General features: G+C 43.8%; 1 protein-coding gene and 1 pseudogene across 4 annotated transcripts in view; one reads left to right on the top strand and one right to left on the bottom strand.

Annotated features, from left to right (window-relative positions):
- The window catches only part of GABBR1 (gamma-aminobutyric acid type B receptor subunit 1), a 166,459-nt gene that overhangs the window by 60,567 nt on the left and 83,365 nt on the right, over window positions 1-22,527 (top strand). For all 4 annotated transcript variants that reach the window (XM_085847467.1, XM_085847468.1, XM_085847470.1 and 1 more), the window contains one exon: window positions 3,515-3,751. In XM_085847467.1, coding sequence (XP_085703593.1) covers window positions 3,515-3,751 — 237 coding nt within the window. The remainder of the gene's footprint in view (window positions 1-3,514; window positions 3,752-22,527) is intronic.
- LOC147017692 (uncharacterized) overlaps window positions 7,187-22,527 on the bottom strand; it is a 17,448-nt pseudogene continuing 2,107 nt past the window's right edge.

Below are 22,527 nucleotides of genomic sequence, written 5' to 3'. Positions count from 1 at the left end.
TCTGAAATCCTCAATTTTCATCCAAATGACTTGAAATTTGAACAAGATTTTCATAAACATGACCATCATGTGTCATGTCGTCTGGCAGCCATATTGGATCGAAGGGAAAAAATCTTTGGAGAAGAAACCGCTTAACCGACCAATGCAAAATTTAACGAATTGATCAACTACTCATGGGAAATATAGTTTGAGAAAGATGATGTCATTGATCACGTGGTCTGGCAGCCATGGTGGATCAACAGAAAAAGAAAAAAAACATTGAAAAACAAAAGAGTTGGCTCACACCATGTTCTTCTCAAGACTGCATGGGGTATGTATTCTATAAATACCATCTAGTTTATTTATATTTTCATTTACGGACACGTTCCGAGGGATCTGTGATTTTTCCCGGTGGATCAGCTTTGATGTCCATCTGCACGCAAAATTACCATGCCTCCCCATTGTCTCGGATTGCTCATCTCCATTTTTACATTTATTTATATTTTCATTTACGGATACTCTCCAATGGTTCTGTGATTTTTTTTCCTGGTGTATCGGCTTTGATGTCCGTCAGTACGCGAAATTTCAGCTTTCTACGTCACCCGGAAGGTACCGAACTTTAATATCAGTCATTCTGTCAGTGAGTGGTTCGAATGAGCTTTATATATATATATATATATATATGATGTATATATCATATATATATATATATATATATATATATGTACTTATGTATATATCTATGCTGTATATGTATTATATATATTGTGGATATAATATATTTGTGCATACGAGGAGAAAAGTCCGTCAAAATGATGGATGATCCTTCTGTATGTTCACACTATTCAGCACTGAAAAATGGGACAAAAACCAAAATGATGCACAAAAACCTCCATTTATTATACAAATTGCTCATCCCTTTATTTTGGCGGTATACAAGCAATAGATCGCTGCCGCAATCGCTCCAAGGAATAATAAAAACTGGAGAGTTTATAGAATATGTTACCTCAAGTAGTGTTACGTGTATATACTTCAATTCAAATAAAAGAATTATTTTAAATATCGTTAAAAAAAATTATGGAAGTTTAGCACGATTGAATCAGCCTTATACACTGTCACCCTATTTAACATGTCCAAGTACTGCTAAATGGAAGGGCTTTGGAAGTGACAAGAAGGCGATGTTTTTTTTATTCGACAGTGTTCAAGCGTATAATTCAATTCAAATTCAATAAAAAACATTGTGTCATATAAATTCATTAATTCTGCAATTTACCACCTTTTTACCGCCGTTGATGCAGTGTCCATTGCACCACCCTATCTAACATGTTGCATTCATTGTTATTCGTGGCTGTTGTTTGTGTCCTTTATGACATCTTTAAAAATAGTAAGTGTCCTGTTTGGAATGATTTTCAATTTTGTTTGACTGCCAGGAAGGCAGAATAAAACAAATGATATCACTCCTGTCTATGTATGTGCAATGGGGCAAGTTTAGCGATAAAGTGCTGTTAAACGGCAGGTTTGTTTTCCAATTGAAGTTCCGATTCGTGTTCAAAATGTAACCTTTAATTAAATAAGTTATTCCTCGATTATACACTGACATATACTTAACCCCATTTTTCGCTTCTTGTGCGCGGGGTAATAACCTGGGTTACATACATGATGCAAAAACATGCCGACTGTTTATATGCAGACATAATACATCGTGGTTATATTTAGCACGGATAATTCCCATTGCATTTGCCATGGGCTTGACATCAGAGGCCTGAGGCCTATACGCATTCACAAAATGGTGGACGTATGTTTGATTCTTTTCAGGTTACAATTGTGGGTGCAATCACGCCAGCTGTCCAACCAATGGGACAAAGGCGGTCTGTCCATACATACAAACCTTAATACGAGAGAGAGAGAGAGAGAGAGAGAGAGAGAGAGAGAGAGAGAGAGAGAGAGAGAGAGAGAGAGAGAGAGAGAGAGAGAGAGAGAGAGAGAGAGAGATAGAGGGAGAGATAGAGGGAGAGATAGAGGGAGAGATAGAGGGAGAGATAGAGGGAGAGATAGAGGGAGAGATAGAGGGAGAGATAGAGGGAGAGATAGAGGGAGAGAGAGAGGGAGAGAGAGAGAGAGAGAGAGAGAGAGAGAGAGAGAGAGAGAGATAAAGAGAGAGAGAGAGAGAGAGAGAGAGAGAGAGAGAGAGAGAGAGAGAGAGAGAGAGAGAGAGAGAGAGAGAGAGAGAGAGGGAGAGGGAGGGAGAGGGAGGGAGAGGGAGGGAGAGGGAGGGAGAGGGAGGGAGAGGGAGAGGGAGAGAGATTGATTGGCAAGATAGCTTAGAACAATGCGCACTCACCATTGAGCCACCTCGCACTGATGCTGTCAAGAGTATGTGTTTTTTTATTTGTTAGGAAGTTTGTACTGTGGTGGTGTTAAAAGGAACAGGGACAGCACATGTATTCCTTTTTGTGAACGTGAATCTAGAAAGAGAAATATGGGATGGAAATTTCATGTTACTGCACTGCAATGTGAAATTCTTTATCATCACTCCGTGGTACCAGACTTTTCACTGTACTGGAATGCTTTTTTCAACAGAAACATGGTGGGTTCTTTGAAGTTCACCCTAAATAACTGTAAAGTAGAAACAACTAGCATCCGTTGAAGACAAATTCTTCGATATCCCCCGCCATAGTAAATAAGGATTAACAAACTTATTTTCCCTAGAAGCATGTGCAATATGTATGTGAAGTTTCCCCTTGATCTGTCCAGCCGTTCTGGAGAAGAAGATTTTTAAAATTTATTACTTTTAAATCCAAGATGGCTGGCGAACCATGTGACCTATGATATCATGAATTTACATTCTGCCTCCAATCCTCCAGTGGAATACGTGTGTGAAGTTTCGTGTTAATCGGATGAAGTGTGTTTTTCTATCCAAGATGGCTCCCTAACCATGTGACTGGTGACGTCATAATTTTTACTATATATGCAGACATGATGGAAGATGATAGTTGCAAATTTTCGCTTCGTAAGGTTATGTGATTCCAGAGAAAACATTATTTAATATTTTTCTTGAATCCAACATGGCTGCCAAACCATGTGACATATCAAAAGGCACCAGTTCACCACTTGCTTGATATGTGTACCAAATTTCATAAATATATCTTGAGGGGATTTGTAGTTAAGCTCCGGAAACGAAATGTGACGGACGGACGGAACCCATTTCTATATCCGCCACCAACTTCGTTGGTTGGCGGGGGATAATAACGAATGTGTGATGATGGAGGTGATACTTCACTCGACACGCAGTTCATTTTACCGAGCTCAATAAAGTAGCATTCTGTGGACATGTTGAGTATATAGGTGCTTCTCAGACATTTTTGACAATTCCTTATGACTGTTCTAGGCTTGATAATTGGGTTATAATCGCCATTGAAAAACCGAAGAGACGTTGTCCGTTGCCACTTTCCGAAAAATATCGTTCGTAGAAATGAACTCTTCATTTGTTCCCTTAATACTACTTTTGCTTACTACTTTCACTCTTATCCAACAGTGCGCAGTTGCTTCCACACACCACTTGCAAATGGAAATGTGGAGCTGAACCACCCAACCGCTGGAAGGCGGAAAGTCCTTCGGGTGCACTCCGAGTCCCGTCTGGGGGCAAGCTGGCCTGCTCCCATTGGCTCGCAAGCTTCATTCTCGTGCAAAGTTGGTTTTAAACTGCGTGGGCCACGCATCCTCGGGTGTTCTCGAACTGGCCTCTGGAATGATACCTGGCCGGTGTGCCAACGTAAGTAACTGGCTTCTCAGATTTCTCATTTGCATCGAGTCAATGCCCTGTAATCATCACAGACCCTTTGGGATGTCGGCACACAATTTATTCCCTTTTTTTGTTCATCACCTGTTTTAGTATATTTTACTTCGCTTATGTCTTTGCTCACATTGACTTCACCAAGCGAGGATCCTCATTTTAAATCATCTTATTTCCGATCTGTTGCTCTCAAGCAGTTTGATCGAACATCATCAGATGTCTTGCCGACATGCAGATTTGCAATTATTCGTTTTCTTCTTCATACAATGGTGGTCCAATTGTTTTGGACATGATATAGTATTGGCAAGCATCTTTAGTAGGGTTTCTTGAAGTTTCAATGTCGATCTGGGCATCCATCAGGAAGGTCATTCCAATTCATGAAGACTGAAAATTAACCTGATATGTATTTTGAAAGCCAAATTGCCATTCCTTCATGTATTCCTTTTTGTGAATGTGTGTACTATTTGTGAACGTCTTTACAACTGTGGAGGAGCTCTAGGAAGGGTTTGACACAGCATAGGGCTTACCTTGGGTAGCCTTTCATGTTTGCTTTCTGCAGCTTATTCGGAAAGGAAAACATGGGAGGAATCGATATATTTATATAGTCCGAGCCACCTGGGTTTAATTGATGAGGTCAGAGCTAATTGGTTATTACCTCCATTCACAGGTGAGAGATGTGGGCAGGTCTTCATTTTTCATTTATCTGTTTCCGTGTGTGTGTGTGTGTGTGTGTGTGTGTGTATGTATGTATGTATGTATGTGTGTGTGTATGATATATATATATATATATATATATATATATTTTTTTTTATATATATATATATATATATATATATATATATATATGTGAGAGGATGGAGATAAGGGATGGGGAGGCAGAGAGGATGGAGGGAATGGAGGGGGAGGGAGAGCATGGAGGAAGGAGGGAGGGGAAGCTAGGAAGGGGGGGGGCAGAGAGAGAGGAGGAAAAATAAAAGAGAGAAAGGTGAGGGGTGGAGGTGGGGTTCGTAAAGAGAATGATATGTTATGCTTCATGACTAACACAAAAAAACCCTCATGTCAGAACAGCTGTACACATGATGACACAGCTGAGTTTATAATGTAATCTGCTGGCACATCTGCAAAAACTTTAATATCCCATTTCCAGAAAATTCATGGGAACATGAACCAAAAGTAATCACTGAAAACATGGAAGCACCTACCGCTCACATACGATGTCATGATACCATCGAGCGTGAATATTGAAAACAAAGCATTGTGACCAGATATCCTACTTCGGTACAAAAAAAACGAGAAAGCATTACTAATTGAGGTTTCTGGACCCAGTGATTTTTGGACTAAACGATGCAGAAATCAAGAAAATGACCAAACACGAAGACCTCAAGAATGAAGTGAAAAGATTCTGGAAGCTGAAGAATGCCAAAGTTGTACCAGTGATAGCTCGACCTGCAGGAATGATGACTAAGAACCTCAGAGAGGTATTAAAAACCATCCCTGGGAACATTATACCAAACGAACTACAGTTGGAAGCTGTCCAGGACTCGGTATCGATCCTGAAGAGAGCCCTCTGCACAAAACTTTGAGAACAGAAAACTTCACAGCTTGGTCCATGAATCGTGACCCCTGGTGGATACTTTGAGCCCACCCTGGGAGGACTCCATTCTACATTCTGAAACACACATATGTAGATACCAATCAATAACACACACACACACACACACACACACACACACACACACACACACACACACACACACACACACACACACACACACACACACACACACACACACACACACACACACACACACACGTGCTTGGCCAATATTGACAATTTTTTCGGGAATCGGCAGGTTGAAGTCAGTGTGATTATCGAGTACAGTACTAACTGTATGTAACCCAGAAACCTTGAGTAGCTTTCACCGAAAAACTATCTTACATTGATATAGACGTTTCAAGGATATGTTCACAAACATGAATCTTTACAAACAGCTGCGTGTGACGGGTGGAAAAAAATTTGGCTCGGTAATTTAGAAAACTTCGTTAATCGGGCAAACGGATTGGAAATCGGATGCTATCAAATACATATTGCTTTGAAACTCACAAAGAGAAACAATTCACCTTTGTCAAGCAAATCCGATAACGAAACGCTTTAGAAACAGTCGTGAGGACAAAGGAAAACGTAATAAAACCTCCATGAGATATGGGATGAAACTTTTTCGCCACGGCCGGCACCTGTAACAGACATGGTATGCCCATACACCCGCAGAGAGTCCCTACAGATCCCAATCTACCCATATATACCACATCCGTGTGTGCTGAATAGGTATCTCTACCTTGCAGTAACTGTCGGCTGCACATCCCGATTTGGACACGAACCGTACCACAATCAACTGCGGGGCACTTGGTAAGTGGCTTAAGCACTCAAGCAAGCACTCCAACAGAACGCCTGGCTTGGCAAGTGATTACCAATTGCTGTTGATAAAACTATGCACCTGAAAATGGCCAAGCAATGTCCAAATTGGACAAACGAACAATTTTTTTTTAGCGTCGGAACTGCTGCTAAGTTCAAATCTGGAGCTTAAATTTCGTAATTCGGCTTAGTTTAAGAGATTCTTGAGGTTATGGCATGGGCGGAAATGAAATAAAGGCACGAACGCTGGCGTCTCACAGCATTGCTATGTATCCAACGATTCGTGGCAACGATGAACAAGTATTCAATGATATGAGTGAGGAAAATGAAATGAAAAACTTTGTCGTGAAGAAATCCTGCACCAAAAATATCTATATATACAAGCTCCTGATTCTGTCAAGGTCTGCAGAGAGAGGGAAGAGGCTGCTACCTGCCAGTCTGAAGGATGAGAAATGACACAGCAGAGGGTGGAATCATCAGCAAAGAGACCAGAAGGATTTTCCATGGAATCAGAAAGATCATTGATGAAGATGAGAAGAGGATCCCGTTAAGAGCTACACGCTGACTATGGGAGTGGAGGAAGTCAGTGATCGATGAGAGGAATTGGCCTTGGATGCCATAACCAGGGATGTCATTTGGAGATCAAGGTGGGATGCCAGACTGCATCAAGCACTCGAGATACATCCAGAGAGACGACCCTGATCTCATGTCTGTGACTAAGGGCTTCCATTATTTTGACCAGGTCTGAAACTGAACTAATGATCTGAGAGCAGCCCATTGGAGAAAAGTAAGGATTTGACACTAAGTGCAATGATAGATTCCATGATCTTGCTTTGAAATGGAAGCAAGCTGTCGGCCTGTAGTTAAGATTATCCGTTTTTGCTCGATGTTTGTGTATTCCAGCGATGTAGGCTAATTTCTAAACAGACTGAAACTTCCCCCCCAAACTTTGAGCAAATAGAGCAGAAAGAGGATGAGCAAGAGCAGCAGAGCAAGTTTTGTCAGACACATGCACTGTTGTTGTCTGGACCTGTTGCAGAATCGAGGTTTAGGTTTGCCAGAAACCTGTCCACCTTCTGAGGTGTGAAACATCCAGTATCCAGAAGGTAGGGGATGTATAGAGATGGAGGGGTTTGGTACACAAGATTTGGGAGCAAACACAGAATTGAGGCATTCGGCCTTCTCACGAGCAGTCATCTGTGGTGCCATTTGAAGCGATGGAAGGGATGGAGAGGGAGATTACACCAGAGACAGATTTGACCATGCACCCACCACCAGGTCTTTGAAGGAGACAGGTTTGAGAGTTCAGCTTTGAGTTCCACCACATGTTGTTGCCTGGCTTTCCTGAGAGTGCACATAAACTTGTTCCAGGCTTTGTGGAATGGTCCGAAGTTGCTTTCAGTCATATTTGCATTACAGCAAGAGAAAGGAAGTTCATTTGAATGCAACTGCCTCTCCACAGGATTCTGTGTACCAGGGGTGGGATGATGCATATGATAACTGCAGACGAGATGGTATAAATATGTACATAAGGGAAAGCGAGCTTGTGTGGAAGGATTCCCAGGCAGTATTAATATGAGAAGAGGTAGAAATGAAGGACCAGTCTTGATGTGAGAGAGTAGCTTGAAGTCCCTGCAGGACAGCTTGAGTGAAATGTGAGACTGCAGCACTGAAGCAGCTCTCTGGCAAAAGCCAGAAAGATACTGACTCAAGCACGTGATCAGATGAACCTATTGGAGCAGAAGAGGGACCAGAAGGGAGGATTCCAGGAGGGAGGAAATGCCACAAGGAGAAATCTGGGTCAGAAAGTTTACTGATTGGGTGAAGCCCATGGAGTCACAGAAATCTTTCGCTGCAATGGCACGGCTGCATGAAGAGGTACCAATAACCCAGCCAATTGGCATGGTGACAGTTGAAATCACCGCATATGAGAGAGAGAGAGAGAGAGAGAGAGAGAGAGAGAGAGAGAGAGAGAGAGAGAGAGAGAGAGAGAGAGAGAGAGAGATATGAGAGAGAGATATATGAGAGAGAGAGAGAGAGAGAGATATATGAGAGAGAGAGAGAGAGAGAGAGATATATGAGAGAGAGAGAGAGAGAGAGAGAGAGAGAGAGAGAGAGAGAGAGAGAGAGAGAGAGAGAGAGACAGAGACAGAGAGAGAGAGAGAGAGAGAGAGAGAGAGAGAGAGAGAGAGAGAGAGATGGAGAGAGAGATGGAGAGAGAGATGGAGAGAGAGATGGAGAGAGAGATGGAGAGAGAGATGGAGAGAGAGATGGAGAGAGAGATGGAGAGAGAGATGGAGAGATGGATGGATGGATGGATGGATGGATGGGTTATTATGATTGTCCATGTTGGCAAAGAGGAGGAATTACTCCATTTACATCTCCGTCTTTGCCAATAATGACTCCATTTATGTCTCCTTCTCTGCCAGTATAGATGTAACATGCAGTAATGGCGCTTTTGGCGAGCGAGCATTGTTCATTATATGACGTATGCCCGTCCCTTGTCTCAGTGGTACATCACTACTTCGGCTGGGATCGGGGCAGTCAGTCGTTTGAAATGGTCTGAACCTTTAAACCCTTCCTTGGTTTAGTAAAGACATTCATGAGGGGTTCAGTTGTAATTGGGTCGATGGGACTTTACGAACACCGATTCATCATTCGGTGATATCAAATGTTTCATCGACAAAATCGAAATAAGCTTCTTGTTGTGTCGGTACATGATATTTGCTATGGATATGAAAATGAATTGTTGAACATTTCTGATTCAGGAGAACCTTAATAACGAAATTTGGGACGAAATTTACCTTTTCCAGGTGATGGACTAATTGTGTTACTTGTTTCAGTGAATTCTCATATTTCTTGCTGCGTGCGTAATTTCACGATCCTCGTGCTACTTGTATCTGTTTTCTCGAGGAAGATATTTTATTTTGGACCATTGGAGGAGAGGAATTGATCTCATCTTGGATTATCAACTTTAAAACATCAATTGTATTCGGACACTTCCTCACCCATGACTTTTCACTTGTGTTTCTTCCTTGTGTTAACCCTTTGTTTTCCAACTTTAGAAACCAATTTCTTGTGTGTCCTGAAAGCTTGCTCATTACTTTTCATCCAATCATTTAAAACGAAGTTTGTAAATATATCCTTCAATATCTCACCTTGCTTCATGACAATGCAATAATTGTCCCCCGTCACTATGACAAGGTCATCAAAATGAGCTTTGTCCATCAGAATGACTGATCTTCTTGCTTATGGCAGCTTTGCTGTCAGGTAGCTATCATTTTGTTGGGGCATTACTATGCCACTGATGCTGTGCTCCCTCTACCAGTACACTGGTACTCATTTCACCAACCTCAAAAGGATGACAGGTTGAGTCAACCCCACCCGGTGTTAATTCAGCAGCAAATGGGACTCGAACTCAGGACCCCAATATCCCAAGCCAGCCACCCAAAACCACGATGCCAACACCAGGCTGACTGATCATCTGTCCATGTACGTTTGGGTACCCGATATTTTTAAAAAAAACGTTGAACATTTAGCTTTCATATTCCAGATATCTAGTCCTCATGAGATTATCTCAACCTAATGAGATCACTTGCTGTGATTGGCTAAATTATGTTGCCATGGCAACCATCTCGGTAACTTGGCTTGTGTACCTGATATTTAAAAATCGGTTCAAGATTTAGCTTTCATATTACACCGATCTATCTATTCCTCATGCCACCCAAAATGTGGGGGACTTGGAGTTTCAGATCATGATTGTTTTTACTCCAGGTGTTGGTCGAGTGTTGTTCAAATCTGCTGTTATTCCATAATGATGAAGATTACATATTTTTCAGAAGTAATATATCTGTTGAGTGTTACTTCATTTAAATAAATATAGTTTTGTGATATGATTTACAATATACTCAAAATATGATTGATATATGTACACATACGTTCAAGTAGTTTGGTAAATCATTATACCAGACTGTGTATGTAAATGCTGTATATTGTCGCGGATCCGAGGTTCGAATCTTGCCAAGAGGGGAAACACTTGAATCCCTCCCGAATGCCCGGTCCTGAGGCCACCAGTCAAGGATAACTCCATGTACTGGCAGGTTGCTAAGCAACCACAAACGCGGATTGGCACAGCCAATCAGTGCAGGGTTACACGACTTCACGTGATACCTGACCTGTGGATGGCGGGCTAATTGGGGTCACGTGCCCTCAACGCACACTCAGATTACTGCTGAGCACTACAGTGAGTGTGCGCTGGCTAACGAAGCAAATTATTTAGGGAGAACGTCCCGTCTAACCTTACTTGTGCATTGCATCGAACCAATAAAGGAAGAGACAACTGAGACAGATTGTAAATAACAACAAACAATGTTTACAAATACACAATCAAGCAATTATTATTAAAAGCAAGTATTTATCAGCAGGCACATGAGAGCAAATTTAACGAGAACATGTATTCTTTCATACTTAAATACTTAAATTCATAAATACATAAACATTCAATCATACTTAAACAAAAGACTTGGCCATCATTCACTCAGGGACAAAGAATAAAACAAGGACTTCAGCATATATTAAAAGTAATGAATGGAAAAAAGGAAAGCAGTCCTTCTTTCTCTCCCTCACCTCACACAAATATACAGAATGCAGAGGAAAATGGATGGGGAAGATGGGCAGTGGCGATGTGATGCGATGGGGACACGCAGCCACGTCCCTGAGGTGTCTGGAGCTGATAGGTCCCTTGCAAACGCTTCGGTCTGCTTCTCTGTCTCTCTGTCTCAATGTCTAAATGTCTCTATGCCTCTATGTCTCTCTCTATCTCTATCTCTATCTCTATCTCTATCTCTATCTCTATCTCTATCTCTATCTCTATCTCTATCTCTATCTCTATCTCTATCTCTATCTCTATCTCTATCTCTATCTCTATCTCTATCTCTATCTCTATCTCTATCTCTATCTCTATCTCTATCTCTATCTCTATCTCTATCTCTATCTCTACCTCTACCTCTACCTCTACCTCTACCTCTACCTCTACCTCTACCTCTACCTCTACCTCTACCTCTACCTCTACCTCTACCTCTACCTCTACCTCTACCTCTACCTCTACCTCTACCTCTACCTCTACCTCTCTCTCTCTCTCTATCTCTACCTCTCTCTCTCTCTCTCTCTCTCTCTCTGTCTGTCTGGCATCCCAGTTATGCGAGCTCGTCGATGAGGTGCCACCATCCACCCTCCTCGTCTTTTGTGGCTGACAGGATCGAGAGGGCACGATGACGCTCATGGAAGGAGTGTTCATGTTTCCACAGAAGCTCGACACCAACTGCTCGTGAAATCTTCCTTTTTTCCCCTCGCACGATTTGTTTCTTCTCACGACGAGCCTCCTCAGTCTGTCAGTCTTCTGCTCAGGCGAGCTAGTCCCATTGGATTCTCCTAGTTCTGCTTCCCTCAGCCTTCTGCGCTCTCTTCTGCTTTCTGCCTTTTGCTTCTTCCCTTTCTTTCTTCTTTTTGAGCTGTCTGCTCAGGAGCGCTCTTCGTTACTGCTTGCGCGAGCTTGTCACGAGTCCTTCTTTCCACCTATCTGCGTCTTCTTCACGTCAGCTTTCTTTCTCTCCTCCCACGAGCCTTCTCCCCCTCCCACTGGTCCACAGCCGATGGGAACGGGTGCATGACGTCACTTGTGGAAATTGCCACATCCTTCTGTGGGAAGTTTCAACAAAGCCCCCACCCCCCCCCCCATTATTTGCTGAAAGCTGTAACGAGAGCCCCCAGCCCCCTCCTTTGTGTGGAACACGCCCAGTCACACTGTTTTGCACTGCACCACGCCTGCGATAAGTGCCGCGCCTCGCAGGTCATGCCAACCACCAAGTGCCACGAACATGCATGCGAACCACGACATGAGCATGCATGAGAGAGCGCCTGATAGGTTATTAAGCAACGCGCGGATAGAGGGAACACGGAAAGGGACCCTGCATGACCAAGGGATGACGAAACGGCCGCGGGATTGAAGGTAAGACCGATGGGGTGAAGGAGGGACTGTTGAAAGGTTGTTTGATGGAGTGGAGATTATTGGTGGATCGTTAAAACAGGCCAATGGAGTATTGGATGGATTATTGAAAGTAACAGAGGGATTGAACAGAATGATGGTGTGAAGGAATAAAGATTGAAAGTAACAGGAGGGGAGGGGGGAAGACATTACAAGGGACAAACACAACCAAGGCAACACATGCCCCCCAAATAGCCCTTTGTATAGATAGTCCTTGGTTCCTTGTGAAAGACTAATGAGATGACTGATCCTTGGGTCACCAATGTGTCCCTGTATGCTCTCCCCCTGGGGAAAGTTTTCCAAAACTATTACATGTAAGTATATATATATATATATATATATATATATATATATATATATATATATATATATACATATATATACATATATATACATATATATATATATATATATATATATATATATATATATATATATATATATATATATATATATATATATCATTATTACAAACTCAACCAAACTCACCAACTTTATGCAAACGGGCGAGAGCAGATCAAGTGTCAGAGGCGACGTTTCGTTTGTGAACTGATTAACTCGTTCAAAGACGAGTGAACAAGTCAAGTGTGTGTTCCTAATTTACATACCGAGTGTTAAAATCCTCTTCTGGTCCAACGCATCGATGTTCAGAGTGGAAAACCAAACATACTTTGAAGTCACCATATTTTAAACTCCACCACCGAAGGTGGACAGAGTTTTGTTTTCACCCCTATTTGTCTGTCAATGTGTGTTTATTTGTGAACAGGATATTTCAAAAAGTTATGGACAGATTTGGGTAAATCTCTATACATCTCTATACATCTCCATACATCTCCATACATCTCGATACATCTCGATACATCTCTATACATCTCTATACATCTCTATACATCTCTATACATCTCTATACATCTCGATACATCTCGATACATCTCGATACATCTCGATACATCTCTATACATCTCTATACATCTCGATACATCTCGATACATCTCGATACATCTCCATACATCTCCATACATCTCCATACATCTCCATACATCTCCATACATCTCGATACATCTCCATACATCTCCATACATCTTTATACATCTCTATACATCTCCATACATCTCTATACATCTCTATACATCTCTATACATCTCCATACATCTCCATACATCTCTATACATCTCCATACATCTCCATACATCTCCATACATCTTTATACATCTCTATACATCTCTATACATCTCGATACATCTCTATACATCTCTATACATCTCTATACATCTCTATACATCTCTATACATCTCCATACATCTCCATACATCTCTATACATCTCTATACATCTCCATACATCTCCATACATCTCTATACATCTCTTTACATCTCTATACATCTCTATACATCTCCATACATCTCCATACATCTCTTTACATCTCTATACATCTCCATACATCTCCATACATCTCCATACATCTCCATACATCTCTATACATCTCCATACATCTCCATACATCTCTATACATCTCTTTACATCTCTATACATCTCCATACATCTCCATACATCTCCATACATCTCCATACATCTCCATACATCTCTATACATCTCTATACATCTCCATACATCTCTATACATCCCCATACATCTCTATACATCTCTATACATCTCTTTACATCTCTATACATCTCCATACATCTCTATACATCTCTATACATCTCTATACATCTCTTTACATCTCCATACATCTCCATACATCTCTTTACATCTCCATACATCTCCATACATCTCTATACATCTCTACACATCTCGACACATCTCGACACATCTCTACACATCTCTACACATCTCTTTACATCTCCATACATCTCTATACATCTCTTTACATCTCCATACATCTCTTTACATCTCCATACATCTCCATACATCTCCATACATCTCCATACATCTCTATACATCTCTACACATCTCGACACATCTCTACACATCTCTACACATCTCTTCGCATCTCTTCGCATCTCTTCGCATCTCTTCGCATCTCTACGCATCTCTACGCATCTCCACGCATCTCCACGCATCTCTTCACATCTCTACACATCTCTACACATCTCTACACATCTCTACACATCTCTACACATCTCTACACATCTCTACACATCTCTACACATCTCTTCACATCTCTACACATCTCTACACATCTCTACACATCTCTACACATCTCTACACATCTCTACACATCTCTACACATCTCTACACATCTCTACACATCTCTACACATCTCTACACATCTCTACACATCTCTACACATCTCTACACATCTCTACACATCTCTACACATCTCTACACATCTCTACACATCTCTACACATCTCTCTCACTCTCTACCCCTCTCTCTACCTCTCTCTCTACCCCTCTCTCTCTCTCTCTCTCTCTCTCTCTCTCTCTCTCTCTCTCTCTCTCTCTCTCTCTCTCTCTCTCCGAATTTGGGATGTTCTCTGACATATAATGTACATCCATGTTAGTCGTCCCCCGTACGGTGATCTGTTCATGTGGGCCCGTTGTAGGTGCAGTTGGAGAATGCTCGTCTGGGTGATGATTGTATGGCATTGTGTGGCTGTGGTTTGTTCATTGGTGTATCCTGCGTCAAATGTTCTCGGCATGTTGTGAGATTTTTTTGTGAAACACAGTGCACTCATTTGTGGAGCTTGCACCAAGCACGGGGTGGAACTGAGCGAGAAGATTTATCGTTTCTTCTGTCAGACCTTCATTCTGAACTTTAGAATGCCAAGATTGTGGAATTAATTGGAGGCGTTTGTTTGGAGTGGAGTCCAGGGTTCTGTGTGTTTCTTGCCTCGTAAACTATATCTGGCCAGAATGTATGCAGTGACCTGCTACGGCTGATTGGGAGGCATTTTCCCAACCAAGAAGCTCTGGTGTGTTCATTTATCCTTTATTGTTTTTTTTTGTCCCCCTGTTTCCTCGAAGTATGTTGTGCCACAGTCATTTGTCGTGCAACAGACCACAACCGATCTGTATCCAAATGTTATTTCATCTTTCAATTTTGTGATGGCACGGTGAATGGTGGAGATCGGTTTGTATGAAAAGACGAGGCAAGACAAGAACAAGTATCAAATGCCACCTGAAATTTGGCACTGTGTACGACTTTGCCAATCTTCTCTGATAATTCTGGGTAATATGGATAGTGGGATGCAGAAAGCACATTTGTGTTGTTTTTCCTCCTCTTTGATTCACCAAGTCCGAGGTGTAATATCCATTTTCCATGAGAATGTCTCGCATTTTATTGATTGCAGAATTTTGGTGCATGAAACTGTCCGGATGCTCTGGAAGTCAGGGTGCGGACACCACTGTACTTGTGTGTGACAGGGTTACACAAGTTTAAATGTTGCAGTGCGTGTGTGAGTGTGTGTTGTTGTTGGTTGTTATGTCCATTATGTGGGTTTCAGAAGGTGGAACAGAACCCTCCCAAGTCTAGTAGTATCCTCCTTCGTGTGTGTGTGTGTGTGTGTGTGTGTGTGTGTGTGTGTGTGTGTATACATACTGTATATGTATATATATATATATATATATATATATATATATATATATATATATATATATATATATATATATATGTATACACTGTTAAGGCTCGTACGAGAGCTAACATACAGCAACATACAATAAGGGGAATAGGAGACGAGGGGCAGGAGAGGGAAGGAAAAAAAACAGTGGGGAACAGAGACATGAGGAGATCTGTGGAAGGAAGAGGGATGGGGTGGGGTACATGGGGGAAAACAAGATGGACACTCCAGGGACTTTCAGGAAGGAAAGCAGGGAATTTGAAGGAGATGGGTTTGCGGTGCATTAGCGGGGGTGGAAATGATCAAGGATTTGGATGGAGGATGACTAGAGGTGGTGGTGAACAGCTGTTTTGAAGACCTGGAAGGAAGAATGGGATTGAAGAGCATATGGGAGTTTGTTCCCAAGGTGGGAAAAAAGGAGGAATGAAAGAGTGAGAGTGAGCAGTGATTCTTGATTTTGGTAGTTTTACTAGGAGGGGGTTGCTTACGGACCTTGAGCGCCCTGCAGAAATATGCGGGGGGACATATCTCAGAGCAAGGGGGGGGCAAGGCTGGAGAGGAGACGGTAGAAGGCAGAAAGACCACCGATCTGCCTGTGGTGAGAGAGTGAGAGACCCAAAGACTCAGCCTCATCGCGGGAGATCCCAATGATCCAAAATGCCTTGGTTTCCACAACATGAAGCCGATAAAGGTGGGAGGCGGGAGCACCAGCCCAGAGGGGTGAGCAGTACTTCATTAGGATGCGGACAAAAGCTTTGTATGTGGTCAGGAGCTCAGGAGGGCCGAGGAAGGACTTTGCATGATGGAGGACGCCAAGTTGGCGACTGGCTTTGGAGGCCAGGTTGGAAATGTGGCTTTCCCAGGAAAGATCATGGCAGATAGTGAGACCCAGAAGCTTGAATGAAAGGACTTCTTCCAGAGGATTGTTTAGAAAGTAGATGGGGGGGGGGATTTCCAGACAGTCCTTTCGGAGGAACACAATGAGAGTGTGAGATTTGTTAGGGTTGAAAGACATGTTTCACGTGTTGGACCAGCTTGTGATTTTTATCCAGATCTGCAAAGACTGTAGAAGCTTCTGCTTGCCGGTCTGAGGGATGAAAGATGGTACGGCAAGGGTGGAGTCATCAGCAAAGAGTCATCTCTGGATTTTCCAGAGAGTCTGAGGGATCATTGATGAAAACCAGAAAAAGAACAGGGCCCAGAACGTTACCTTGAGGAACTCCAGCCTGGACATGAAGAGAGGATGAAAGAACTCCATTAAGGGCCACACGTTGACTGCGACAGGAAAGAAAGTCTGCGAGCCATGAATGGAGATGGCCTTGGATACCATAGGAAGAGAGTTTGGTGAGCAGGGCAGGGTGCCAGACCGTGTTAAAAGCACGTGATATGTGCGGGGACATGGCTCTGATTTCATGTCTGGCATTGAGTACCTCCATCCATTGTTGGGAGAAAAGAAGCAGCATATCCAGGGTAGAGAGACCTGGTCTAAAACCAAATTGGAGGATCGGAAATCAAGCCATTGGCGAAGAGGAAGAATTTAATGGCTGAAGTGATGATGGATTCCATAACCTTACTGATGATTGGGAGAAGACTGATTAGTCTGTAGTTGCAATGATCTGTTTTTGCATCTTTTTTATGCAGAGCGGTAATGTTTGCTGATTTCGAAGTAGATGGTAGATGACCTTGAGCAAATGAGAGGATGAATAGAACAGAGAGAGACGGTGAGCAAGAGCAGAGGAGCAGGTTTTTAGGGCACGTGGGCTGATGCCGTCTGGACCGGTTGCAGAATCTGAGTCGAGGTTTGACAGCAAGCTCTCCGCCTTGTCAGGAGAAAAGGACACAGTCCAGGGACAGTTGGGTGTGACTGGTTAAGGTGGGTACATAAAGCGATGGGTTTTGGACACAAGATTTAGAAGCAAACACCGAGTTTAGGCATTCAGCTTTTTCACATGCAGTGTCAGCAGTGCGGCCATTTGAGGTAAGGGAGGAATGGAGGGGGAACATACACCACAAACAGACTTACTGAGACGCCACCAGGATTTGGAGGAGAGAAACAGGTTTGAGAGTTCAGACTTGAGATTACAAAGACGATGTTTTCTGGCTCTCCTGAGGGTAGATACACACTTGTTCCGAGCTTTATGGAAGGAACTGAGATTACCTTCAGTTGGATTAGCCTTCTATGAGGCAAAAGCAAGTTGTTTCAGGACAACTGCCTCACCACAAGCTTCAGTGAACGATGGGCGGGAGGAAGGGGAGGACAACTGAAGACGAGAGGGGATAAATCTGTGCATGAGGGAGAGCAAGTTTCTATGAAGGAATTCCCAGGATAAGTTGATGTTGGAGGAAGTAGCGATGGGAGACCATTCCAGAAGTTTGATGGTGGCTTGAAGTCCCTGCCAGTCGGCCCGAGTGAAATTCCAGACTCGTTGTCGCTCAGGTGGTTCTCTCATAACAGCCAGAGAGTTATTGACTTTGACAAGCATCTGGTCAGATAATCCAATTTGAGCGGAGGAAGAAGAGCAGATATTTTCAAGGAAATTTGTCAAAATCAGGTCCAGAGGAGAAAGCAAACATGGAGTTGAGACATTGAGCCTTTTTATGTGCCGTGTCAGCTGTGCGGCCATTTGAGGTAAGGGAGGGGATGGAGGGGAACGTACACCAGAGGAGATGGATGGAGGGGAAACAGTTTGTTACCGATCCGGGGTCCAAGGCTCACCAGGCGGGAAGCACTCGAGTTCCTCCTGAAATTCCGGTCCTGAGGCCACCGAGCACGAATAACTTTGTGTCATGGTGGGTTGCTAGGCAACCGCGAATGCCAATTCATCAACCACGTGGTCCAGTGTACTCCGTCTAATTATCATTTAATTGGAGGTCATGTGTTCTCCTCGTCAGGGGGCGAGGCGGAGTGGGGATGCGCTCTCGGCTAGATCTTAATTGGCTAGATCCGAGATCTTAATCTTCATTAGATCTTAATTGGGGCGGTCGAGCAGAGCAACTGATGGTGCATACCATACTTGGATGAAAGCCAATTAATTGGGGAATTACAGCCCCCCATATTAACCTCCGTGGGGACAGCCCTGCACCATTGGGGAAAAGACGAACACAGACAGATCAGAAATGAAGTTCACAAAAGGGAATTTATTCTGTGCAGGATAATGTAAAATGTGAAGATACGGTGAAATGCAGCATTTTAATGCACAAGCAAGCAATCATCAAAAAGGGGAAATCCGGTTAAAAAAGATGTACACAGGGATAATGGTTGCAAGCAATGAAGAGTGCAAGCAGGTTCAGGAAAGAAAACGGACAAGAAGCAGAACTTAACTGCATGCCTTACCCACCGACACCTGGTGCAGGTGTCGTCCACCAGAGGGAGGTCTCCTTGGGTTAACCTGAGGCGGTCCCTTCGGGTGGGTGCCTGGAATGTCCTATCCCGAAGAGAGGATGATCACCTGTCTCTGTTATCATCTGAGCTCAAGCGTTTGGACATCGGGATTGCAGCTCTCTCTGAGGTTCGGAGACCGGATTGCGGCGAGATCATGGTGGGGGGTTACACCTACTATTGGTCTGGTTGCTCTGATGGTTACCATGCCCAAGGAGTTGCTGTTTCTGTGTCCAATAAGCTGACCCCAATGATAATTGAGGTAACACCGGTCAACGAGCGTATTATGAGATTAAGGATTCGTCACTCCTTAGGTGTCATTTCCCTGGTCTCTGTTTATGCTCCGACTGAGGCGAGTGACCTCACCGTGAAGGACGCATTCTACGCCACACTCGAGTCTGTGGTTGATCAGTGCCCCAGACGAGATACACTTCTCGTCTTGTGGAATTTCAATGCATCGACTGGAACTGATGGGGATGGTTATGAGACGTGTGTTGGTCCCCATGGGTCAGGAACTATGAACCAGAATATCACGAAGTTCCTTGACTTTGCAAGAAGTCATGGACTTAGGGTGGCTGGTTCATGGTTTCAGTGCCCACAAACTCATCGCTGGACTTGGTATTCCAACGCTGGAGGTGTGGCAAAGGAGATTGACCATGTGCTCATTGATGGCCGCTGGAGAATGATCCAGAACTGCAGGGTCGACCGGAGTGCTCAGTTCCTCAATACTGACCACAGGCTTGTTGTCGCAACTCTGCAGTTGCAGCTTCATTCCAGAAGAATGGTACCATCTCAGCCTCGGCTGGATGTTGGCAAGCTCAAGGATTAGAGGGTAGCTGAGGAGTTTGCGAACAGGCTGAGTGGGGATGTGGGGGATCCTGAAGAGTTGTGGAGTGCCTTCAAGACCACCATCCTTGATGTTGCCGGTGGATGTCTTGGAACTCACCAGAGGGCAAAGAAGAATTTGGTCTCTCAAGGGACACTGGATACCATTGACCAGAGTCGCAGGGCCAGGCTGAATGGCAGAGCTGAGTTGTTCAGGGAGCGAAGGCGTAAAACTGTACGTGCGCTAAGGGTGGAGAAGGAGGCCTATGTGCGAGGAATCTGTGAGGGGGTAGAGCATCACCTGTGGTCAAGGGATTCTCGTCCTGCTTACAGGGGAATTGGTGCATTGCGTTCGTCCAAGCCCATTCCTTGGTGTACCGCAGTGAGAGCAGAGGGTGGTGGGCTCTTGACAGAGGAGTCTGAAGTGAAGGCCCGCTGGGCCGGTTACTTTGAGCGGTTATACCAGGCTGATCCCCCAGCTGTCGAGTTGGATGACAGGGGTGTTATAATCCCTGTTGCTGACCCTCCAATCAACTGTGGTCCACCTTCGCTTGTGGAAACACGGGCTGCGGTGAACCAGTTGAAACGGGGCAAAGCTCCAGGGATTTGTGGCATCCATGCCGAACTTCTCAAGGCTGGTGGAAATGCTGCACTCGTGTCGTTGCATGCAGTTTCGTGCTCTGCCTGGAACACAGGCATCATCCCAACTGACTGGAAGAGGGGCCTTGTTGTCCCTCTCTGGAAAGGAAGGGTGATCGCCAGGACTGCAACAACTACCGAGGGGTGACGCTGCTCTCAGTGCCGGGCAAGGTCTTTGCTCAGATAATTATTGATAGGGTTTGCCACCATCTGCTTGAGCACCAGCATCCAGAGCAGTCAGGCTTTACACCAAAGAGGTCAATGACTGACTGTACACTTGCTCTTTGGGTCCTCACCGAATGCAGACGAGAGTTTCGGCAGGGGTTGCTTGCAGCCTCTGTTGATCTCTGTAAAGCGTTCGATTCAGTGAATCGGGATGTCCTCTGCAGGATTCTAGGTCTTCGTGGGGTGCCACCAAAACTGATCGATCTGATGTCTGAACTCTACTCTGGGACTGAGAGTGCTGTGAGATGCGGTGGTACCATCTCTGACTTATTTCCAGGTGTTACTGGAGTTTGTTAGGGGTGTGTACTGGCCCCCACACTTTTCAGCACTTGTATGGACTGGATTTTAGGGAGGATGTCAGAGAGATCAAGCTGTGGTGCATTGTTTGGAAATGTCAAGATCTCTGGGCTTAATTTCGCAGACGATGCAGTCATCTTTGCAGAGACTCGAGATATCCTTTTGGGGGCCTCGGGGTGCTGAATGAGGAGTCTGAGCCACTGGGATTATGGGTTTCCTGGGTCAAAACTATGATCCAGGCTTTCAATGACATCTTGGATGCTGCCATCCTGTCTGTACCTGTTTGTGGTGAGGATGTTGAGGTCATGGAGAGATGCACTTGCCTTGGCAGTGATATTCATGTCTCTGCTAACGTCTGGGTCAGGCCTGGGGAGTCATGGATTCACATGATCATGGGGTGTGGCACTGCCGGTAACTGTGCAGGACGATGAAAGTCTGAGTCTTCAGGTCCTTGGTGCTTCCTGTCTTGCTCTCTGGATGTAAGACTTGGACTCTGACCAGGGATCTGAGACAGAGACTTCATTCCTTTGGTACCAGGTCTCTTTGGAGAATCTTTGGATATCGCTGGTCATACTTTGTGTCCAACGAGTGGTTGCTGAGAGAGACTCAAATTAGATTTGTTACCTGCATCGTCCGTGAGCGTCAGTTGCGGCTGTATGGACATGTGGCTCGTTTTCCTGACGCTGATCCTGCTCACCAGATTCTCACAGCAAGGGAGTCTCGTGAGTGGAGGAGGCCAATTGGCCGACCACGTGCCTCATGATTGAAGCAGGTTGATCGGCATCTCAAGGAGATGTGGATGGGCCAGGCATCTTTCTGGATGATGGCCAGATGGAGGCTCTTGGAGTACCGGCAGAAAGTGGGCGCAGTGAGGCGCTGCTCTGGTGCATGCTCCCATACCTGACTTGACATATATAGCAACAAAAGGTGAAATTTTTGAAAAGGGGGTGTTGACTTTCTCGAGGCAGTGTGTACACATTATACACATTTACACATATATACACACAGAGATATACACATACACACATATACACACAAAGATATACACATAGACACATATATACACACACAGATATACACATACACACAGATATACACATACACACACAGATATACACATACACACAGATATACACATACACACACAGATATACACATACACACACAGATATACACATACACACAGATATACACACAAAGATATACACATAGACACATATATACACACACAGATATACACATACACACACAGATATACACATACACACAGATATACACATACACACAGATATACACATACACACAGATATACACATACACACACAGATATACACATACACACAGATATACACATACACACAGATATACAC

The sequence above is a fragment of the Eptatretus burgeri genome, chromosome 11 (assembly GCF_056783735.1).
Source record: "Eptatretus burgeri isolate ZD-2024b chromosome 11, Ebu_testis_v1, whole genome shotgun sequence".
NCBI lineage: Eukaryota > Metazoa > Chordata > Myxini > Myxiniformes > Myxinidae > Eptatretus > Eptatretus burgeri.
This window is presented reverse-complemented; position numbering and strand designations above follow the sequence as displayed.